At 40.9% G+C, this 18,749-nt stretch overlaps 1 protein-coding gene across 2 annotated transcripts; it reads left to right on the top strand.

Moving 5' to 3' along the window:
* Positions 1-307: 307 nt before the first annotated feature.
* isl1a (ISL LIM homeobox 1a) lies at positions 308-4,690 on the top strand (the record flags this gene model as incomplete). Of its 2 annotated transcripts, none has more annotated exons than XM_080530757.1 (6): positions 308-368; positions 934-1,123; positions 2,129-2,388; positions 3,465-3,751; positions 4,217-4,384; positions 4,574-4,690. In XM_080530757.1, 6 exons carry the CDS (start codon positions 335-337, stop codon positions 4,688-4,690), a joined length of 1,056 nt encoding a protein of 351 aa, XP_080386883.1. The 2 variants fall into 2 exon arrangements, with proteins under 2 accessions (XP_080386883.1, XP_080386882.1); XM_080530756.1 differs by having other exon boundaries at positions 341-368; positions 3,468-3,751.
* Positions 4,691-18,749: the final 14,059 nt, after the last annotated feature.

The following is an 18,749-nucleotide window of genomic DNA, read 5'->3' as shown; positions in this document are numbered from 1 at the left end:
TCATAACCAATCAGCTTCTCATAAAGATGACGTTTCGGTGTCCTACGTCAGCCCAATGGCGATAGAGTATAGTTGGTGCAAGGGAGTTTGAGTGAGAGATAAGGACAAGCGTGCCCCATCCAGGCAGGGAGCAGGCTCTGGAGCGCAGTCACACCCCCGCCCCACCGCGGAAAGAGAGAGAGTCTGTGCCCAAGCAAGTCCTGCAACACCCCGCCACCCTCAGCCAGCACAGTCGGTGTCTGCTCTATACCGCAGTCCGGAGGATCAAGCCCACTCTTCAAAGCTGTTGCACCACGTTTCTAAAGTGGACCTAACACCGCCTTACTTTCTGGACATGGGAATGGGAGATATGGGGGATCCTCCGAAAAGTAAGTGGAGTTGGCTTGGGATGGAAGTTAAAATCAACTGTGTATATAGAGCAATTCATAACTGAGGTGCGATTATAATTGTCAGTTTTGCTATACAGTTTGTGCAAAGTTTATGAAAGTGGCAGGTTTCTTTAATTAGCTATAGCCTATTTACGAAGATTTCTTTCAGATTCCTCTTTCAAGTAATTTTTTCAGTTTTCTTTTTACAATGCTAATGAAATGACTTCGAGGATGGTCAAACATTATGCGCCCTCGAAAAGTATACTGGCGCCTAGTTATTGATTATTATTAATAGTTATTGTAAACAACTAATGTTACTGATATTGATTAACTTATTGTATTAGTAGTAAATGTAATATTTTTTATTATTATTGCTATTATTATTATTATTATTATTATTATTATTATTGCAGTTGACACGGTCGAATATGGAATTTCTGTGCTTTTAACTGATGCTTTAATTCAGCGGGATGTATCTCTTTACCGACAACTAACATCGTGGGGCAATTAATGTATTTGTTGTCAATATTGCTAATATTAGTTTTCTCCCACACTTGGTTTCCAGAGAAGCGCCTCATCTCCCTGTGTGTCGGATGTGGAAATCAGATCCATGACCAGTATATTCTCCGGGTCTCCCCGGACCTGGAGTGGCACGCGGCTTGTTTGAAATGTGCAGAATGTAATCAGTATTTGGACGAGTCGTGTACGTGCTTTGTCAGAGACGGGAAAACCTACTGTAAACGGGACTATGTCAGGTAGGGGCTGTTTGAAATACCATGCGTTGATGATATTGTTAATATCGATTGATGGATTGACATATTTCGCTTATCAAATGCAATCTAACAGCAGTATTGTTAAACATGGAACATCAACATTTATTTGTGATAACAGAGACAAGTGTGCTCTCTCTAAACATTTATTTTTTATAATGTGCAAATATAGGCTACTTTTAGTCAGTTTCCGTAGACCTATTTAAACATCATTGTTAGATATGAATAGACTAATTGTATCAGTACTAAATTGCCATAATTAGGCTACAATTAATTTACCACCAATTACATTGCCATCATGTTCATAGAGCAATGCAGCACAACATAATCAGTTTGTTATCTAAACAGTGAATTGTATTTTTATTTAATTTTTTAAACACCAGAACCGACACAGTTAACCTTTCTGTCGACTTCACTTAATTTTCTTATATATTATGGAATATAAAAAGTTTCGTAGAAACACATATTTTGATGTAGGCCTATACTGTTATTTCATTTGGTTGATGGTGATAAACAAGATAAGTCTGTTTATGGCAACTATGATCGAAATACTCAACTCGTTGGCAACTAAAATAGCCCAATGCAATTCATTCAAGAAATACGATCATCACAATGTAGTAGTAATAATAATAAATAATAATAATAATAATACAAATAATAATAATAATAACAATAATAATAATAACAACAACAACAACAATACTACTAATAATAATTCATATAAATATTACATAATATTAACAATACGAAGCCTTTTGAGAGAACGAAAATGTTCCGCACTCTTCGCATTATTTCGTCCTTATGAACGGAATGCTATTTTGGGTAATCTCTTATAACGCAGGCCTAGACCTAATACACAACACCAAATCAAACCCTTCTTCTTGCTTTAAAACGACACTGCCCATTGTTTGTGTTTGCTGCATAAGACCCATCGGGCCGTGTGCTTGTGAAACAGTAGTCTTACCCCGTTACCCAATCTCTCTCCTCCAGGTTATACGGGATAAAGTGCGCTAAATGCAACATCGGTTTCAGCAAGAATGACTTCGTGATGAGAGCACGCTCCAAGGTGTACCATATCGAGTGTTTTCGATGTGTGGCCTGCAGCCGACAGCTGATCCCCGGGGACGAGTTCGCTCTCAGAGAGGACGGTCTGTTCTGTCGAGCCGACCACGACGTCGTGGAGCGGGCAACAATGGGAGCAGGCGACCCTCTTAGCCCCCTCCACCCGGCGAGACCATTACAAATGGCAGGTAGGTTACAACTTCTATCAATGGCAGTGGTGTTTCGTTTGTAGCCTACAGCTAGTGTTAGAAATTCGTTTATATGAGAACATTGACGATGCTGAAAACTTTTCCCCGGTATAGGCTAATGAGGCATTGCTTCTATTAAACAGGCTACTACTAGGCTATACTAACAACGTTGGTGTTTATAATGGATGCTGCATTGCTAAACTATTTCATCAACATAAGAGTGTACGCTTTTGTGTTTGGTAGCTTTGTTTGTTTACAACGTACATTTAATTGAACCTAAATGACATGATCAGGGCCTAGGAGTGAGAGTTGGTCGGCCACTCAGAATGGACAACCGTTATGCAGTCATTCTAGCCCAAATTGCACATAGGTGAATTAGGCTATTACGCGTATAACGGGACCTAAATTAGACGATCGCTTGACGTTATGTATAGGGCACAAAATGGGAAATATACTGACATTCTACAATAACATAATGAGTTTTATACAATAACGTTATGTAATGACACAGGCTATAGACTACAGTCGCCAAATCCTCCATGAACTTTGAGCTACAGGCACGCCCCGGCCTGATGTGTCCATGTTTACGCAAGAAATTGACCCCTTCCAAGCCCCTCTTTTCCAAAACAATATGTTTTATGACATGTTATGATATAACATACAGATGCATTTGATCCTGTATGGCATTATGAGGTGGATATGATGGTGGACGTTAGCAATGCAACGTCATATTGCAGAAAATGCATAACGACGTGATTGTTCATTAATAAAGAGAACGCTTCTTACCGTCTTGTGGGAATGGCGGCTTGGGTTGGTTGATTCACTTGCAGATTGTTGAAAGGCCCGAATGGATAGTTTCTAAGACACTCGGGGACCTATAGGTCGACTGAAGTTATGGTGAAATATAGCCTTAAACGTTTATATGATTAATACGATTAGACCTACACATTCTCATACTTTCAGTGTAGATATTGTACATCTCAGCTAAAGGATTTAACAGTTTGTATAATGTACATGTATCCATTGATGCGCCGATAAATAATAGGAATTTCTCTCCTCACTCGCTTTCCTAACAGCAGAACCAATATCGGCCAGACAGCCTGCGCTGCGACCGCACGTCCACAAACAGCCGGAGAAGACCACTCGTGTCAGGACAGTACTCAACGAAAAGCAGCTTCACACGTTGCGGACCTGCTACAACGCCAACCCCAGGCCCGATGCACTTATGAAGGAGCAGCTGGTGGAGATGACGAGCCTAAGTCCACGAGTCATTAGAGTTTGGTTCCAGAACAAGCGTTGCAAGGACAAAAAGAGGAGCATACTAATGAAACAACTTCAGCAGCAACAACCCAACGACAAAACGGTGAGAATCCTGGCCACCAGCATGAGACGTATACGTTTGGCCATGTAGGTCGAACATAGGTTTGTTTGTCCTAGGTTGTCAATTGTGAGATCTTAACGGAAAAATGATAAACATGGCGACAAGTGCGCCTTATGCCTATGGATGCGTCACGTGTAGACGCACGCACGCACGCACGCACCACACACACACGCACGCACGCACGCACGCACCACACACACACACACACACACACACACACACACACACACACACACACACACACACACACACACACACACACACACACACACACACACACACACACACACACACACAATGAAAGTTAAATTGCTTTTTAACGTAGTCTTTTTTTTTCTTTCTTTTTTTTCTTTTTTACTTTTTTTTTCTCAATGTGCGTGTGTGTGTTGGTCAATGCGTGCTAATTTTGAACTTTATGACAATTAGTTTCTCTGGGACTATCTGCAGAATATCCAGGGAATGACAGGCACCCCAATGGTGGCCGCCAGTCCGGAGAGACACGACGGTGGTTTGCAGGCAAACCCAGTGGAGGTGCAGAGTTACCAACCGCCTTGGAAAGTCCTCAGCGACTTCGCACTGCAGAGTGACATAGACCAGCCCGCATTTCAACAACTGGTGAGTATCGGCTACCAGTAAGTCCGAAGCATGCAACTGGAAGATAGAACGACAGGCCGGATAACAATTATTATCATCATTATTATTACGACGTCGAACTACTATTTCGTTATGTCATTGTCAAACGTCACTGTCTCTTGACGTTTTTCTTAAATGTAGCTCAGTATTGTTTTGTTTTGTTTTATTCAGGTCAATTTCTCAGAGGGGGGACCAGGTTCAAATTCAACAGGGAGCGAAGTTGCGTCGATGTCCTCTCAACTTCCAGATACACCAAACAGCATGGTATCGAGCCCCATAGAGGCGTAGGCGATATGGACTGTGACTATCTCATATTTCTAAATACGAGGTGTTGGCAAAGGGCGGACTGAAAAAACTTGGGGTTGAAACAAAAGTCAGTCTTGTTTATTCCATCCGACGAGTATCATCCAATTGCACGAAGCCTCTTTATCTAAACAACCCCTGGTTGTATTTTTACACTGTGAAGACAATCATGGGATTTATCCATTTATCCATCCTGCAAAAACGTTGCGAAGATAACCATGGTGTAACTAAGAAACGTGTTGCAAGGAGAGTGCATCTGCCTGCACACATGTTTGCGTATACAAATGGATAGATTTCACTTCGTCCATGACTGGTGCTGCCCGTTGGAACTGCCTGGTTAAAGTTTTGCCAAAAAGAAAACAGAAAATAACCGCTACTACGACCAACCCATGGACCTCTAGGAACATGATGAACATTATTGAAGATTCAATCTGAAACCCGTATTTGCGCATTGCTGTGCGCGGTGTTTGAATATACAAATCAATGACTGGTGATCCTGTTTCTATAAAATAGCTTGACCTGAGATTCACCCCCTGATATGACATTTGGAGGGGATAGCAAATATTGCTTTTCCATTTTTTTGTTACATTATCTCCTTAAAAGTCCTTAAAAGTACTAAAGCATTGCAACAAGGTATACCTCTATTTTGCCACAAGCTTCGTGGGACTTCTGTGTGTAAGTTTGTGTCCGTCCAAGAATATTTTTCTTTCCCAAAGATGTGTATAGTTCTAAGTTATAACGACCGTTAGCTCTGGAAAAAATATTTCTTTTTTCATTTGTTCCTGTACAACAAAATTATTTATTATTTATTGTCGAAAGACTTGCCACTTTTGTGTAACTCTCTTTACTGAAGTAAAAATGAAAAGATTGTACCGTGGTCTCTGAATTATCTATCAAATTGTACGTGTCTTGTCCTTTCTTAAATATGATGTAAAACAACGCCATATATGTAGAAATATATCTTCAGGATTATTTCACTAATAAACATGAACTTAATGTAAGCCGCATACGTCCAACATAGTCTGCACCTCTTTTCGTCATTCTGCATTGATACTGTAGGCTAACTGGCGTGTTTTTTCATTAAGTGATTTAAGGAACGTGGCTCAGTAAAAATGAAATTATAGCTTACAAACCCAGCACTGGTTAAAAATAGACACGGGTGAAATGGAATAGCCTACGCAATACGCATGGGTGTTGTTAAAAAAAACAGGAGGAAAGTACAGGTAGAATATGCAGATATTAACCCGTTCGAGCATCAAACAGATTTGGTAACATCTAGAGTTAACTAATAGCGCATTACACGGAAGGCTTAAATTCATTGAAATTGAAACTGACGACGGCAAATGTTATTTTTGAAACGGAGGTCATCATGATGTTGGTTATAGCATTCCGTTTAGTACTTGAGGCTAACTTGAAATGTCATAGGCCTACCGTATATGCTAACATAACAGCAAAAAAAAAAAATCTAACTAAAGACATCATATCATTTGTACACTTACTATAAAGACAGATCATGTACATATGATGGGGGTCCCTCTTATGTATTTTAAAGTTAGGCGATAAATGCAGCTCAGAAATAATATTGACCCTGTTTCTGGATACTTAGTTAAAGGCCTACTCTTGGACATAGGCTACTTCTCCTTCGATGACAGTTTCTTACATGATTTGGTATGGGTCAAAGCACTTTCAAGTAAATTAAAAGAAGAAAAAAAATGAAACCAATCAAATGCGCCTGAGAGGTGGGTTATTTGCAATTATTTTACAATTACAATAAAAACAACAACAACAACAACAAAACATTGATTTTGAAAGATACTCATGCAGGTTATAATCTTTGTTTAATGCCGCACGCAGCAATGCAATGTTAGTGTCTTTGGGGAATGATGATTACCTGACCTCCTCCGTAAAATGAAATTATCACTAACATTAGGCTGTAAGAAATTAATATGACTCAAGTGCTAAAATGCCACCTTCTGTGATTCCTTGATGCACAATATTCCCTTAATTTACTGATTTATTGATTGATTCTATTCGAAAACTACAGAGCGTTTAATGTTGTGTCATGCCATGTTAAAAACAACGATTGAGGTTAGAGGACAATGGCAAGAGACTAACACTACTTACCTAACAGAATAGTTTTGTTTTTTTAACAGCATAGATGTACAGCTAGATAGCCAACAATAATAAGCTACTGAGGAATAATACCATTGGGAGCTGAGAAACAAATTAGAAATCCAGAAGAATAAGAGGAGGAAGGAATGCTCAACACTGGTTTGGGAATACATGAAGTGTAATTCAAGATTCTTAATGTGTGCTTGCCAGTTGAAGAATACCTCTTAACAGGGCAACAGGCTAAACACGTGACTAGGAAATATATCTCATATTGGCGTACATGTATTCATGTATGTGTTTGTGATCAATTCTGCTAACATGATGCTTGATGCACGAGGCTTATCCATACCTGTGTGTTAGATATGGGACTAGCCTTGGTTGTGGATCTGCCTGGGATCAAACAAGACATTCATCAATGGTCACTTATACTCCAGACTGCAACAGAATTTTAACTAGAAAATAATTACACTCTAAATGAGGATATTCATGTTCCATAATTTTACCCAACCTGAAAGGGACTGTATATGGAGTCCACCAAGGGCCTTTTTTGGCCCAACCTTTTTCTTAGTATGTGACTGCCACTTTTCAAACCTGGCCTTGTGGTGTGATGACAACATAATCGTAAACATTAACCCAAATTGGGTGTTAAGTGTTAGGTGCTTTAAAAAAAAAAAAAAGACACACTCTACAAGCTCTTTGTCCTGTTCATCTGCAATACTTATACTATATAGTATAAAGCGTATAATATACCTTATAGTACAGCAATTACAAATCCCATCCCTGCCCCCTAATTGTGAGTGATTCTTCTAGCTCTGCAATATACACTGTTAATTAACAACAGAGAGAAGTATGGTTGCCAACCAATAAGTACATCTACACCAAACTTAGTAACTGCAACTGTAATCCTGCGGCCACACTAGTCTGTCCACTAGTCTGTCCACTACTCTGTCCACTAGTCTGTCCACTAGTCTGTCCTCTTGTCTGTCCACTAGTCTGTCCACTACTCTGTCCACTAGTCTGTCCACTAGTCTGTCTACTAGTCTGTCCACAAGTCTGTCCTCTAGTCTGTCCTCTAGTCTGTCCTCTAGTATGTCCACTAGTCTGTCCACTAGTCTGTCCACTAGTCTGTCCACTAGTCTCTCCACAAGTCTGTCCTCTAGTCTGTCCACTAGTCTGTCCACTAGTCTCTCCACAAGTCTGTCCGAAGATGGACAAAAACTTGGATTTATGGAGTCACTATCCAAATCTATCCATGGAGTTCAAGCGTAAACAACATTAGGCACAACTACGTCCTTGTTTCTCATGGTGTAACATATTTCAGATTCACAGATCTTTAACAGTCTGGAACATTTGATGAAGCTAAAAGTAGTGATCCAACGATGGGCTAGCAAGATTATGAATCTGGCTACGGTTCCATTAAGTTGCTACTAAAAGGAATACCTCCAGATGATCTGTGTTGAACTCACAAATTACAATGATTCACATCATCTACAATGATGCACCCTGATCTGAGCTTGCGTAATTGGACACACTCTACCCTGACTCCACTTCCCAAACCATTGCCACCCAATTAAACCATTATTCACACTTTGCTGTGTAATTGTCTCAGTCTCTTTTTATACTGGTAATGGGCTTTGGATTCACGCGTACAGGATAGACATTGAAAACATGTACAGTTTATGCTCAAAGGGAGTGGTCTTAGCATTGAACTCCCTGTACCTTGTACAATCTTAAGTTCATACCATTGCACTGACCTTTGTTGGGTAAAGCCACAGCGTTTGTAAGCAATATTACATTATCTTGGACCAAACCCAGAACACACAGTACAGAATAGAGTTCTATGACAGTCCACACACTGTTATTGAATCATACTACATGTTGGAGTGGCAGAATGTAGAAGCCCCCTTCGTCAACTGCGTTGGTTTTCCATCTCCCTGCATCTACTTTAAACCAGATGCTTGACTTAAATTGCACCAGTTTGTATCACTAGAAGATGTAAAGTACTGCCACCAGGTTTTGTAGTACTTTTCAGCTTTTAATTTACTCAGCAAGTCAGATCATTAGCCTAAGACCCAGTGATAGCTCACAAGGACACTTGTTAGCTTTTAGCAACAATGCCTCAACAAGATAAACCTGAGAACCTCATGCATTTGCTGTTCCCGTGGCGATGAGATTGCCATAGTATGATATACTGTATAAGGTATTATTATCATAAGAGACTGCAACAAAATAATACAACTTTTTTTTTTACTGGTTGACATTAACATTTTAAAATGATAGTTGAAAGATTGTCTCTTTTAGTGGTTATTTATCTACTTTTGTGGAGTATAATGCTACATATAGTATTTTCACAAATATCCATACATTATTTCAAAACTCCAATATTTGTTTTGTTTTACGAATGTAAGGATGTAATATTCATATATCAATGGTTAAATGAGTCAAAAGTATCACTCAGAAAAAGCATTCTGATATAATAGGGGTATTTACCATACATCTTTGTTTTAAGGAGCGGAACATTGCATGGGTAGGCGTATATTGTTCACTCACCTCACTACCATTTACAGCTCTGGCAGTGGGGTCATTCTTCTAGAACTGTGGCACATTTCACAATACCCACAATCCCCTGCCCCTCAATCACATATGTAGTTGGGGCGGAAAAGAGCCGGGCCAGAACCCACTTCTGTGTTGAGCAGCACCTCTCTCTATCATCAACAACTTTGGTGTCTAACGGCGGCCTTAGGTACTACAGTACCAGAACAACGTATTCAGACGAGAATAGACTCACAGCTAACCTCAAGAACCATAACATTTGGCAAGAAGACCAAGCTGTGAGATAGAAATGACAAAAAAAAAAATCATCACTCATGTTTTATTTTTTTTCATTCCAATCTGAGGTCATAGCGGTGAGGCTAATTTGTTTAGCCACACACAGAGAGTGACTCTACGGAAATACAGAGAGGCAGATCCTCCGCCCAAATGCCCCTTCTATTCTACCGTGGATGGGGACTGCAAAGGAGAGGCTGAGAGGCAGGACAAAAGGTCCTGATAGAATACCCCTCAGGTCTGTCTAGCTCCGTGACTGTATTCAGGCTCTGTGGCAGATCGGAACAAAAGCGCCACTGTACCTTGGGCGAGCCGAGGAAAAACAATCGTGGGCCCCTGGATGAGACCACATTGAATTGAGGGGGAAATGAGCAAGGGGACCGAACCCTCCCAGCGGTCCGGCGCCTGAATCCCAAATGCCCAACACTGGATTTGGGTGGAAAGCCACTGACAGCAACCCGATGCACAAAGCAGAAACTGCATGAATCGTCATGAATAGACGATCATAAGAGCTTCTAAAAGTTATCTTTCTAGTAGAATATTTTGCCATACTATTGAGGGTTATGTGACAAACATCCTTCTTCTTCTTATTCAAGTATGGAGGACCAGTATGCTACTGTTTATTATTTAAGTAGGATTATTGAGGGCTTGAAAGACTTGATCCTTTTTACTGTCCTTTTCTGGGTCAGTGGTATTTCCTTGGTTTCCCTGGGTCAGTGGTATTTCCTTGGTTTCCCTGGGTCAGTGGTATTGGGGGGGGGGGGTTTGCCCTGTATGTTGTGTTGTTGTAACGTAGGTTGAAATCCCAGGTCTGCTGTGACAAGGATGGGCTATGTTACATGGACACGCAAAGGAGCTAGCTGGTGTCCGATCCAACTATTAATAGTCCACACATGTCCCACTATCATTACTCTATTAGACGCTGTCAGACACAAGTCAGAGCCAAATAATTGGATGTGTTCCTCTTGCATGTACCATCAGTCAACACAATTAACAATTTATCCACACATTAAAAGTCTACTGGGAAATACAATCGCTAATTGTGCTGGAAACAGTTACAAGTGTTGATCTACAAGAGCTGTCACATCCACGTGACTTCCAGAAATTCATAGGAAACACCATTGATGAAATGCTAACCACCAACAAATACATCACCCAGGGTGCTCTCACTAAATAAGGCAAGATCACCCATGCAATGTAACGGAAATCGAAAAAACCACTGTGAGTGATTCTTTTTTTTATGATAATCACCCAAAAGATGGTTGATGGTTAGTAAGCCCAAGTCCTTGTTGATAAGCCAAGCCTAGTATCTCAGTGATAAAGCTATCATGTTATACTCCAGAAAGTTCTTCAAACTGAAGTGGGGGATGACACTGTTTTTTGTAAGTAAGACCCTCTTGGAGGACTTTAGATGGCTGTCAGCAGACATGGAGGGGTAGAGAGAGAGAGAGAGAGAGAGAGAGAGAGAGAGAGGAGAGAGAGAGAGAGAGAGAGAGAGAGAGAGAGAGAGAGAGAGAGAGAGAGAGAGAGAGAGAGAGAGAGGGAGAGAGAGAGAGATGTCGTTGGCTAACCTTGTGAGCCTCTTTGGAATATGTGGATGAGGAGGGACACTCCAAGTGTTACTTGTCAGCGGAGCGCGTGTGAAAAAGGAATGCTAAGAGCATCGGCGAGGCCCAAGAGTCCAGCCACGCTGATCCACAGGGAGCGACGCGCCGTGCTGAAAGAGCACACTCCAACTTTCAGCGTGTGCGTTAGGGGCACCTAAAGTGCGTGAGTCGTCCATCTCCCAAAACCGTTCACTTGGGTGATTCTCAACTCTGTAGGAGGGGCCAGGGCAGCAATGACATGGGCACCGGGAGAATGAAGGGGAGAGGAAAAGTCAGAAAGTGGGTTTCCTCTGGATATTTAGATGGGACATTTGAAGCCATCTTGGGCTGACACCAAAATGTCCACTAGAAACCCGAAGAGGCCCAAATTATTCAAGTTTAGTGGTATGGAAATGGCTCCCTTCTTCACTGATGGTGGGGACATATTTATCTGCGACGTGTAAAAAAGGTAATAACTCATAATAGCTTAGTGCTTAAACGTAATTAAATCAAACATAATGCGGGTGGGAGATTTGCTTTCAACAACTTGGCATCAATATCATGGCACGCTTATACTATAGTATGCAAGGGTGTTCAATGACTTTGATAACTTGGTCCCACGTTTATGCTATCTGATAGTTGACAAAATATATATGGTATTGAATGGTCATTTCCTATATATGTAAACATATGGCTGCAGAATTATGCAATGAGACAAGAGCCTGTCCAGGCAACAAAAATGATACCAGGAGGCTTAAACATCCAAATTCTAATTCAGGTAAAAGTTTCTCCATAGTGCAATGATTATTCAATATATCACTTCTCCTTAGACTGTTTTTTGTTTAGAGAGAGTTACCGGTACTTACATTGATTGACCCGCATGCATCCATTCAAAAATCTTCTCGTTTTCCCCTGAAGGATCTTGTTGGAACTTGAACTTGGGGCTACACAGACACGGCTAGACCTAATGGAGACGCTCAGTCATATTCACAAGCCACACAACATCTTGTTCATGCAGAACAGTTGCTGACTGTGGTTGTCCACCCGAAAGTAATTGGGGTATTAGAGAGCTCACAATGATCACAGAGATACCATCTTGGAAACCAAGGTAACACAAATCTGCTGTGAGCATCAGTGGAAACATCGAATTGGTCTCAAACACATCTAATTTGTTTCGATGACAAGGGCTGTGTATTGCCATAATGTTTGGTATTATTTCCAAGGCAAAACTGCGTTCATGGAGATGTTTTTTGGGGTTATGAATGAAGTTTAGTAAGGGAAGGGTTAATGGAAATGTCTCTTGAAAATTAAAATGCATTTGTCATGTTAGTAAAATGTTTGCTCACTAAATCGCTCATTGACTAAACACATGCTTAAGTAGCTACACTTCAGTCATAAACAAAACAACGTTTATAACTTCTTGCACAGATTTTTGGATCATTCTTTAACTTTTCACAAGGCTCTAAAAAAGCTTAAAGAAAAAAAGTACACCTAATGTTTGCAGCGTTAATAGCAATTACATTGCTGGTCAAATTGAATTAACAGTGAGTACCAGAAATCTGACATTCGTGCCTAAATGTGGCTACGGAATCCTAATAAACGCCACCGAGCACATTAGGAGGCCAGAACAGGTGGCAGAGCAAAGCCCTTCACATCCCCGAAAGATCTCAGATAATGCTGACAATGACAGGAGTCGGAGTCACGTTGCTCCGGTGTCAGTCCCTTTATTACCTCTCAGAACGAAACAAAACGTTGTGGCTCCCATAGAAAACGGAAGGCAGTCCCAACACACAAGCACACCCACACTCACACACACACACACGCTCACGCTCATTTGGCTTTCCACCTTTGTAATATATGGCATCTATTTTAAAAGCAGTGGAAAGACCCAATTCTACTTCTACCCGCTTGGCTGATATCCAAAGGAGATAGCTCTTATAAAAAATTAAACAAGGGTACACCTTAATCATTTGTTCATGGAACCAGTGAGCTGCGACAGCCATGCACTAATGCTTTCAGACTCAATAGACATTTCCATTATTCCTCCACAGCCAATTTCAGGCTGATAATGATGCTTATGGACAGTGGGAGCATGTGAAGAGGCCAGGGGGGCTCTGATTCGGAAAACTGTTTCACAAAATGTGCTTGTGTGTGTGTGTGTGTGTGTGTGTGTGTTTAGGTGGAAGGTGGAAGGGTGGGCATTGTGGACCAACAGGTGAGGATTTATTTCTCCCCACACACACAGTTCTTATCACTTGACACACTGTCCACCGACATCTCTCTCCCTCTCTTGTTCTTTTAATTGCTATCTTGTTTCACCCTGGTGTCCGAAAGAATCAGAATAAGACTTACGACAGGACTACGTTACAAGAGTCAATTATCAATGTTTATCAATTGATATGTTTCTCTTTACGGCAACTAAGACTTACAGCCCTTTTCAGTGACAACATCATTGATATACCGTGTTGATATACTGCATATATATATATATATATATATATATATATATATATATATATATATATTTAATGACTCACTTCGTTACACAAGTAGGATTCAATCTTCCTTTGGCACACTCAGTTTAACAACTTGAAAAAAGGCCTAAAGTTTACTCTCTGGTCTATATGGAGAGTTCAGTGTCATTTGCAGGACATGGTGACAACCTTCTTAATTCACCACGCTGTGTACACAATACAGTACGTCTTGTGACCAGTTTTTCACAACTATTTTCTCTGTCCTAACAGCCTGGCACAGTATGTTACATTAGGACTGAATGTGTGGATACAGTAGCTAACGTGACACCCACACCAGCTTACACACACCCATTTAACATGCTCACCTCCCTTGCGGCTGACGTGACATGAGAAACCTGTATACAGTAGAGTACGTTCTGTACTGTACTTCTGGCTTCCCCTTGCGATTGCCTCATCCTTGGGGCGGCTGCATAAAGGTGTGTCTCTGTGACAAGATAGTATTTTATCATAACTCATTCCAATGAGGTCCACATCAACGCGTTGACACAGAACTCCTCCTCCAAGACCCCCACATCCTAACAGGGTCATTAAACCAGTGCTAATACAACAACTTCCTGATTGAACCCAGTATAATACAGACAGACACACACACACACACACACACACACACACACACACAACCTTTTATGACATCTCTGCAATTCAATACACATAAAGGTAGGCCAACAGTTACAAATGCCAAATGTCACCTTGTATTTCCGTGAGTTTATTGGCTTTGTATTCAACATCTTTATGTATCAAAGTGAGAATAAAATATATTGGTATTGTATATTGGTCCTGGAAGGGTTCAGAACTGAACTATCCTGGGAGGTCCCCACCTTGCACCCAACAGTCATTCATCTTTAGAGAACATAGAGCTACCGTTGGTTAGCTTGGCTACCTTCCTAGCCAAGCTCTCACAGGCATTACCCTGAAGACTGTTTTAGGCGGCAATCATACTCAGAGTAGTGAGCGCTATCCTCTTCTAATCTTATTACTGCCAGCTGTATTGAGTTTAATGTTGCCATCCCATTTGGAAAAATACAGAAAATGCAGCAAGACTCCAAAGGCTGAGGCCTTTTGTGTGTTGATAAAAGGCATGATTGTCCAATGGTACAAATACTGTGGCACAATACTGTGATTGATCCACTATTTCTGAAAACATTTCATCTCTACCATAATTGTTCGTATCAATATTCCTCGTTTGGATCCCACTGACAAGTGTAGCAGATATCATTTCTTTGGAAATTCTCATCTATAAAAATGATGTGTAATGAATTTTCAAATCTCTCAAGGTCCCCTCGATTTCTCATTGTTGTGGGGATTGTTTAGAGATGTCTACAGAAACACTCATGCCGTCATGAATTGAACTGATCATGGAATTCAAATGACAAAAAGCAAAGCTTAATAACACCAAAGTGGTTTCCATAAGCTTTATGAAATATGTGAGAGTAACACATTCTATTGAATGAGAAAAAAACGAATAACCATTCATACAAATTCCTTAAAAAAAAAAAAAGAGCACCACACACAGATCCTCACGTGCCTAGTGTTTCACAAGGTCAGAGCTCACTTTTCATAACATAAAACAGTTTGATAGTGAGCAAGAAAAAGATGTTGAGACATTTATGAGTCGAAGAGTGCGGAGGGTCCGTTTTAAGCAACCTGTTACAGTGAGGTGTTTGGTGCACTCCCTCAGGGTTCCATGCCAGGACTTCTTTTATGGGGCAAACAGGCAGATGCCTGCGCTGCAATAACAGAGCCCATATAGAGCTAATGGCACCAAATAATTTCTTTATGACGTGATCATGAGCCCTGTGATGTTGACGTGTGGGAAGTGAAGAGGGAGACCTCTTGGTCCTCTTCTTGGGGCGAGAACGCAAACTTGTCATTGGTGTCCCGGAGTTAGACCCCCTCCACACTCGTATGCAACCGTCTTGACTCTGTTCCCGTGGCGATGGCACTTTCACGAGCGGGCGAGGGAGATTAATGGCCCCGTTGTCGGCCGGCCGTCGCTGATGCAAATGATTCACCTGGCGTATATTCTCTCCAGCCTTCCCGGGAGCTCGTTGCTCGGTGCCTGAAAATTAGGTGACATTATTTATTTCCCAGGCAGCCGCCCACACGGAGCGTGACTAAGCACAGCTAACGGTTTCCAGCAACATCCCCTTAGCACGGCTGGATGTGTCGGAGAAGGACCGGGCCGCAAGCTGACTGAGTTGTTTTGCGTCATTGCATGAAAGCACACCATTTGAAAACAGGTCCGGTGTCTGAAGTGCGGGCCGTTGCTTAATTAAAGGGGGGGGGGGGGGTTGTGTGGGGGTCATGTACTACCGTCCTCTGATTCAGCAGAAGCGGGATTAGTAGAAGAGCGGGATTGTGCGGTGTGTGTGTGTGTGTGTGTGTGTGTGTGTGTGTGTGTGTGTGTGTGTGTGTGTGTGTGTGTGTGTGTGTGTGATAACAGAGCACACAAACACACTGGAATAGTGTGGCGATTGCCTTAGAGCACTCCAAGTGATGTGCCTGTCATTGTCTCTCATACGTTCGTCCTTTGGAGCTATCAAAGCAGCACTCGTGGAGAAATCACCCAAAACGCACTTGGCCTAGCCATAGTTATGCTGTGACAACACCTGAGAGCTCTGCCCTTTGTTGTTTTTGTGGGGTTGTTTTCGTGTGGTCAGGGTCACTGTTGAAACAGCGCAAAAACATTCAAAACCAAAACAAGCTTGACTATAAAATCATTGAATGGGCTCTTACCCAGTATGCATATTACACTAGGAAATTGATTCCACCCACCCCCTTCAATTTATGTGATAGGAGGGCAGTCCTTTCTGTGTACTGCCTGGTTCACCAACAAAGCAATCCTTTCCAATGCCAACCAGCAAGAGAAAAATGCAATTACCAACACCAGTAATCAACGTTGGCTACATGGGAGTGATTTATTGTTGTAATTAATTATTTGAATATGATTCTCTGGGGTGTTAGAGAGAGCATATTTTTATGTTCCTCATCACAGAGGCCCAAAGCATAGTAAGGAGATATACAATCCATTTCAACGTTAGACACATTGGGACAATTGCTGCCAACTTTGATGGGGATGATAGCGGGAAAATCACTTTGAACTACCTCAACTAGGTAGACATGCAAAGATCACACCTGAAGATCATCTTAATTGCTGCCAATATTCTGCTTGGATAGTTCATAGTGCGAATTTGTTACTGTTTCACACTCCTTACATGAAGTCTGTAGCTACATCAGTAGTAAAACCATCTGAGCTGAGCCTTCCATTACACTTCCACAGCACTTAAACAATAGCTATAGCAATAGCTGCTGTGTAGCAGTAGTGAAACATATTCTACAATCAGTTCACCTCTTTCTAGCTATACAATAATTTCCTTTGACTGATGTCTGCCAGAGTGGATTTTGATACTTTAATTGATACATTCCTCCAATATAGACGAGGCCTGCTTCTTTTTTGTAGAAAAAATGATTTTCATACATTTAAATGTGGGATGTTGTATATTATGGGATATTGTGTAGTGATTAACTACACTTTGAAAGATGAAACAGGGAGCATCATTATTTGATCTCTAATTTGAAGATCCAGAATTTATGAAAGCCGGACTGAAATGACTTTTTGTTATGCCTTTTGTAGCTGCTAGCTACCTGTTCAACAATATCCCATTTCACAGATTATTTCCATGTCTCACTAAAATCGCAGCATACCTGATATTGTTTGCTAAAAAGTCTGTTTATTTTCAGAGGGGCATCATTTAGTGATTTCCATTTCAGTACGACTCCAACTTAACTCATCAAAATAGTCTAAATGACCCTTATACTGAAAGGAGGCTATTGTAAACTGTCCAATACATGTACCAGGTCAAGCAAAAAACAATATTGTAACTTACTACAATTAAAATATGTGAACTAAATCAAGGCTATTCAGATTGTAGCAGGTGGAACACTAGGACCCAGGTGTAGCCTAGACCTAATTGAGCTGATGGCAAGAGACAATATATATATATATATATATATATATATATATATATATTAGCAAGTAACAAGCTAACACACCAACTCCTTGCTCATGCTGTAGTTTGGTAAGAACTGTAAATATATTGTAAATAACTCTAACCTGTTAGTGGTATGGCAGGGGTCTAACCCTGAGGTATTGTCTTATTATTTGATCTTATATCTAGAATCAGATGCACTAGGTCTTGTAGGATGTGAAGTATTAAGCGACATGGTCAAGTTACTGTATAGAACTATTAATTATATTTTTGTCATGATTGTGGGTCTGCCAATATATTCATTGTACTTTCATTGTAGGCTTCTGTCAGATGTGGCAGTTTGAGGCAGGTACAATTGTAGACTGGCTCAGGTAAGATAATTCAGTAATATTCAATTCATCATTCTAAAATGTATGAATGCAGATTAATTGTGCTCTTTGTGCTCTGCAGGAAGAGTAATGATTACTATTTGGCTGCATTTTTATCACAGCCTTTATTATAGCCGTTTTAGCTAAGAGTCCCTTTCTCAAACTAAACCTCCTCTCCGTGTCTAGCACCACGGCAGGTGGTGGTCTCTGGGAATGGAGTGGGCCGGTGTGGTAGAGTTCACTGTAGTGGTGTTGGTTTGGTTTGTAGTGGTGCACTTTTGGTAAGTTTGGGTGTTTCAATTTGTTTATGCCTTACCTTAATAGTTAGTATAATGTTCAATTACATTAGTTGTAGTATACTCCCTGCATCACCTTCCCTGGTGTCTGGGACTCTTGCTTTGCCGTGGTATATCTACCTGTGCTAACTCACTCTTTACAGAGTCTTCTGGAATAATCAATTGAATAAAGCCGCTCTGTAAATGGCAAATTTGACACACACTGACTTGTGCTCTGTAATTGAGGTATATCTATAATACTGTTGTTATGCTGTAGCATAAGTGTCCCTCTTCCTATGCTAATTGGGGGTGGCATAATCACAAGCCCTCTACTTGTCACATGTGCAGTCAGTG

Source organism: Nansenia antarctica, assembly GCF_963989245.1.
Source record: "Nansenia antarctica genome assembly, chromosome: 5".
NCBI lineage: Eukaryota > Metazoa > Chordata > Actinopteri > Argentiniformes > Microstomatidae > Nansenia > Nansenia antarctica.
The sequence above is the reverse complement of the archived record's forward strand: the minus strand, read 5'-3'. Positions and strand labels throughout refer to the sequence as shown.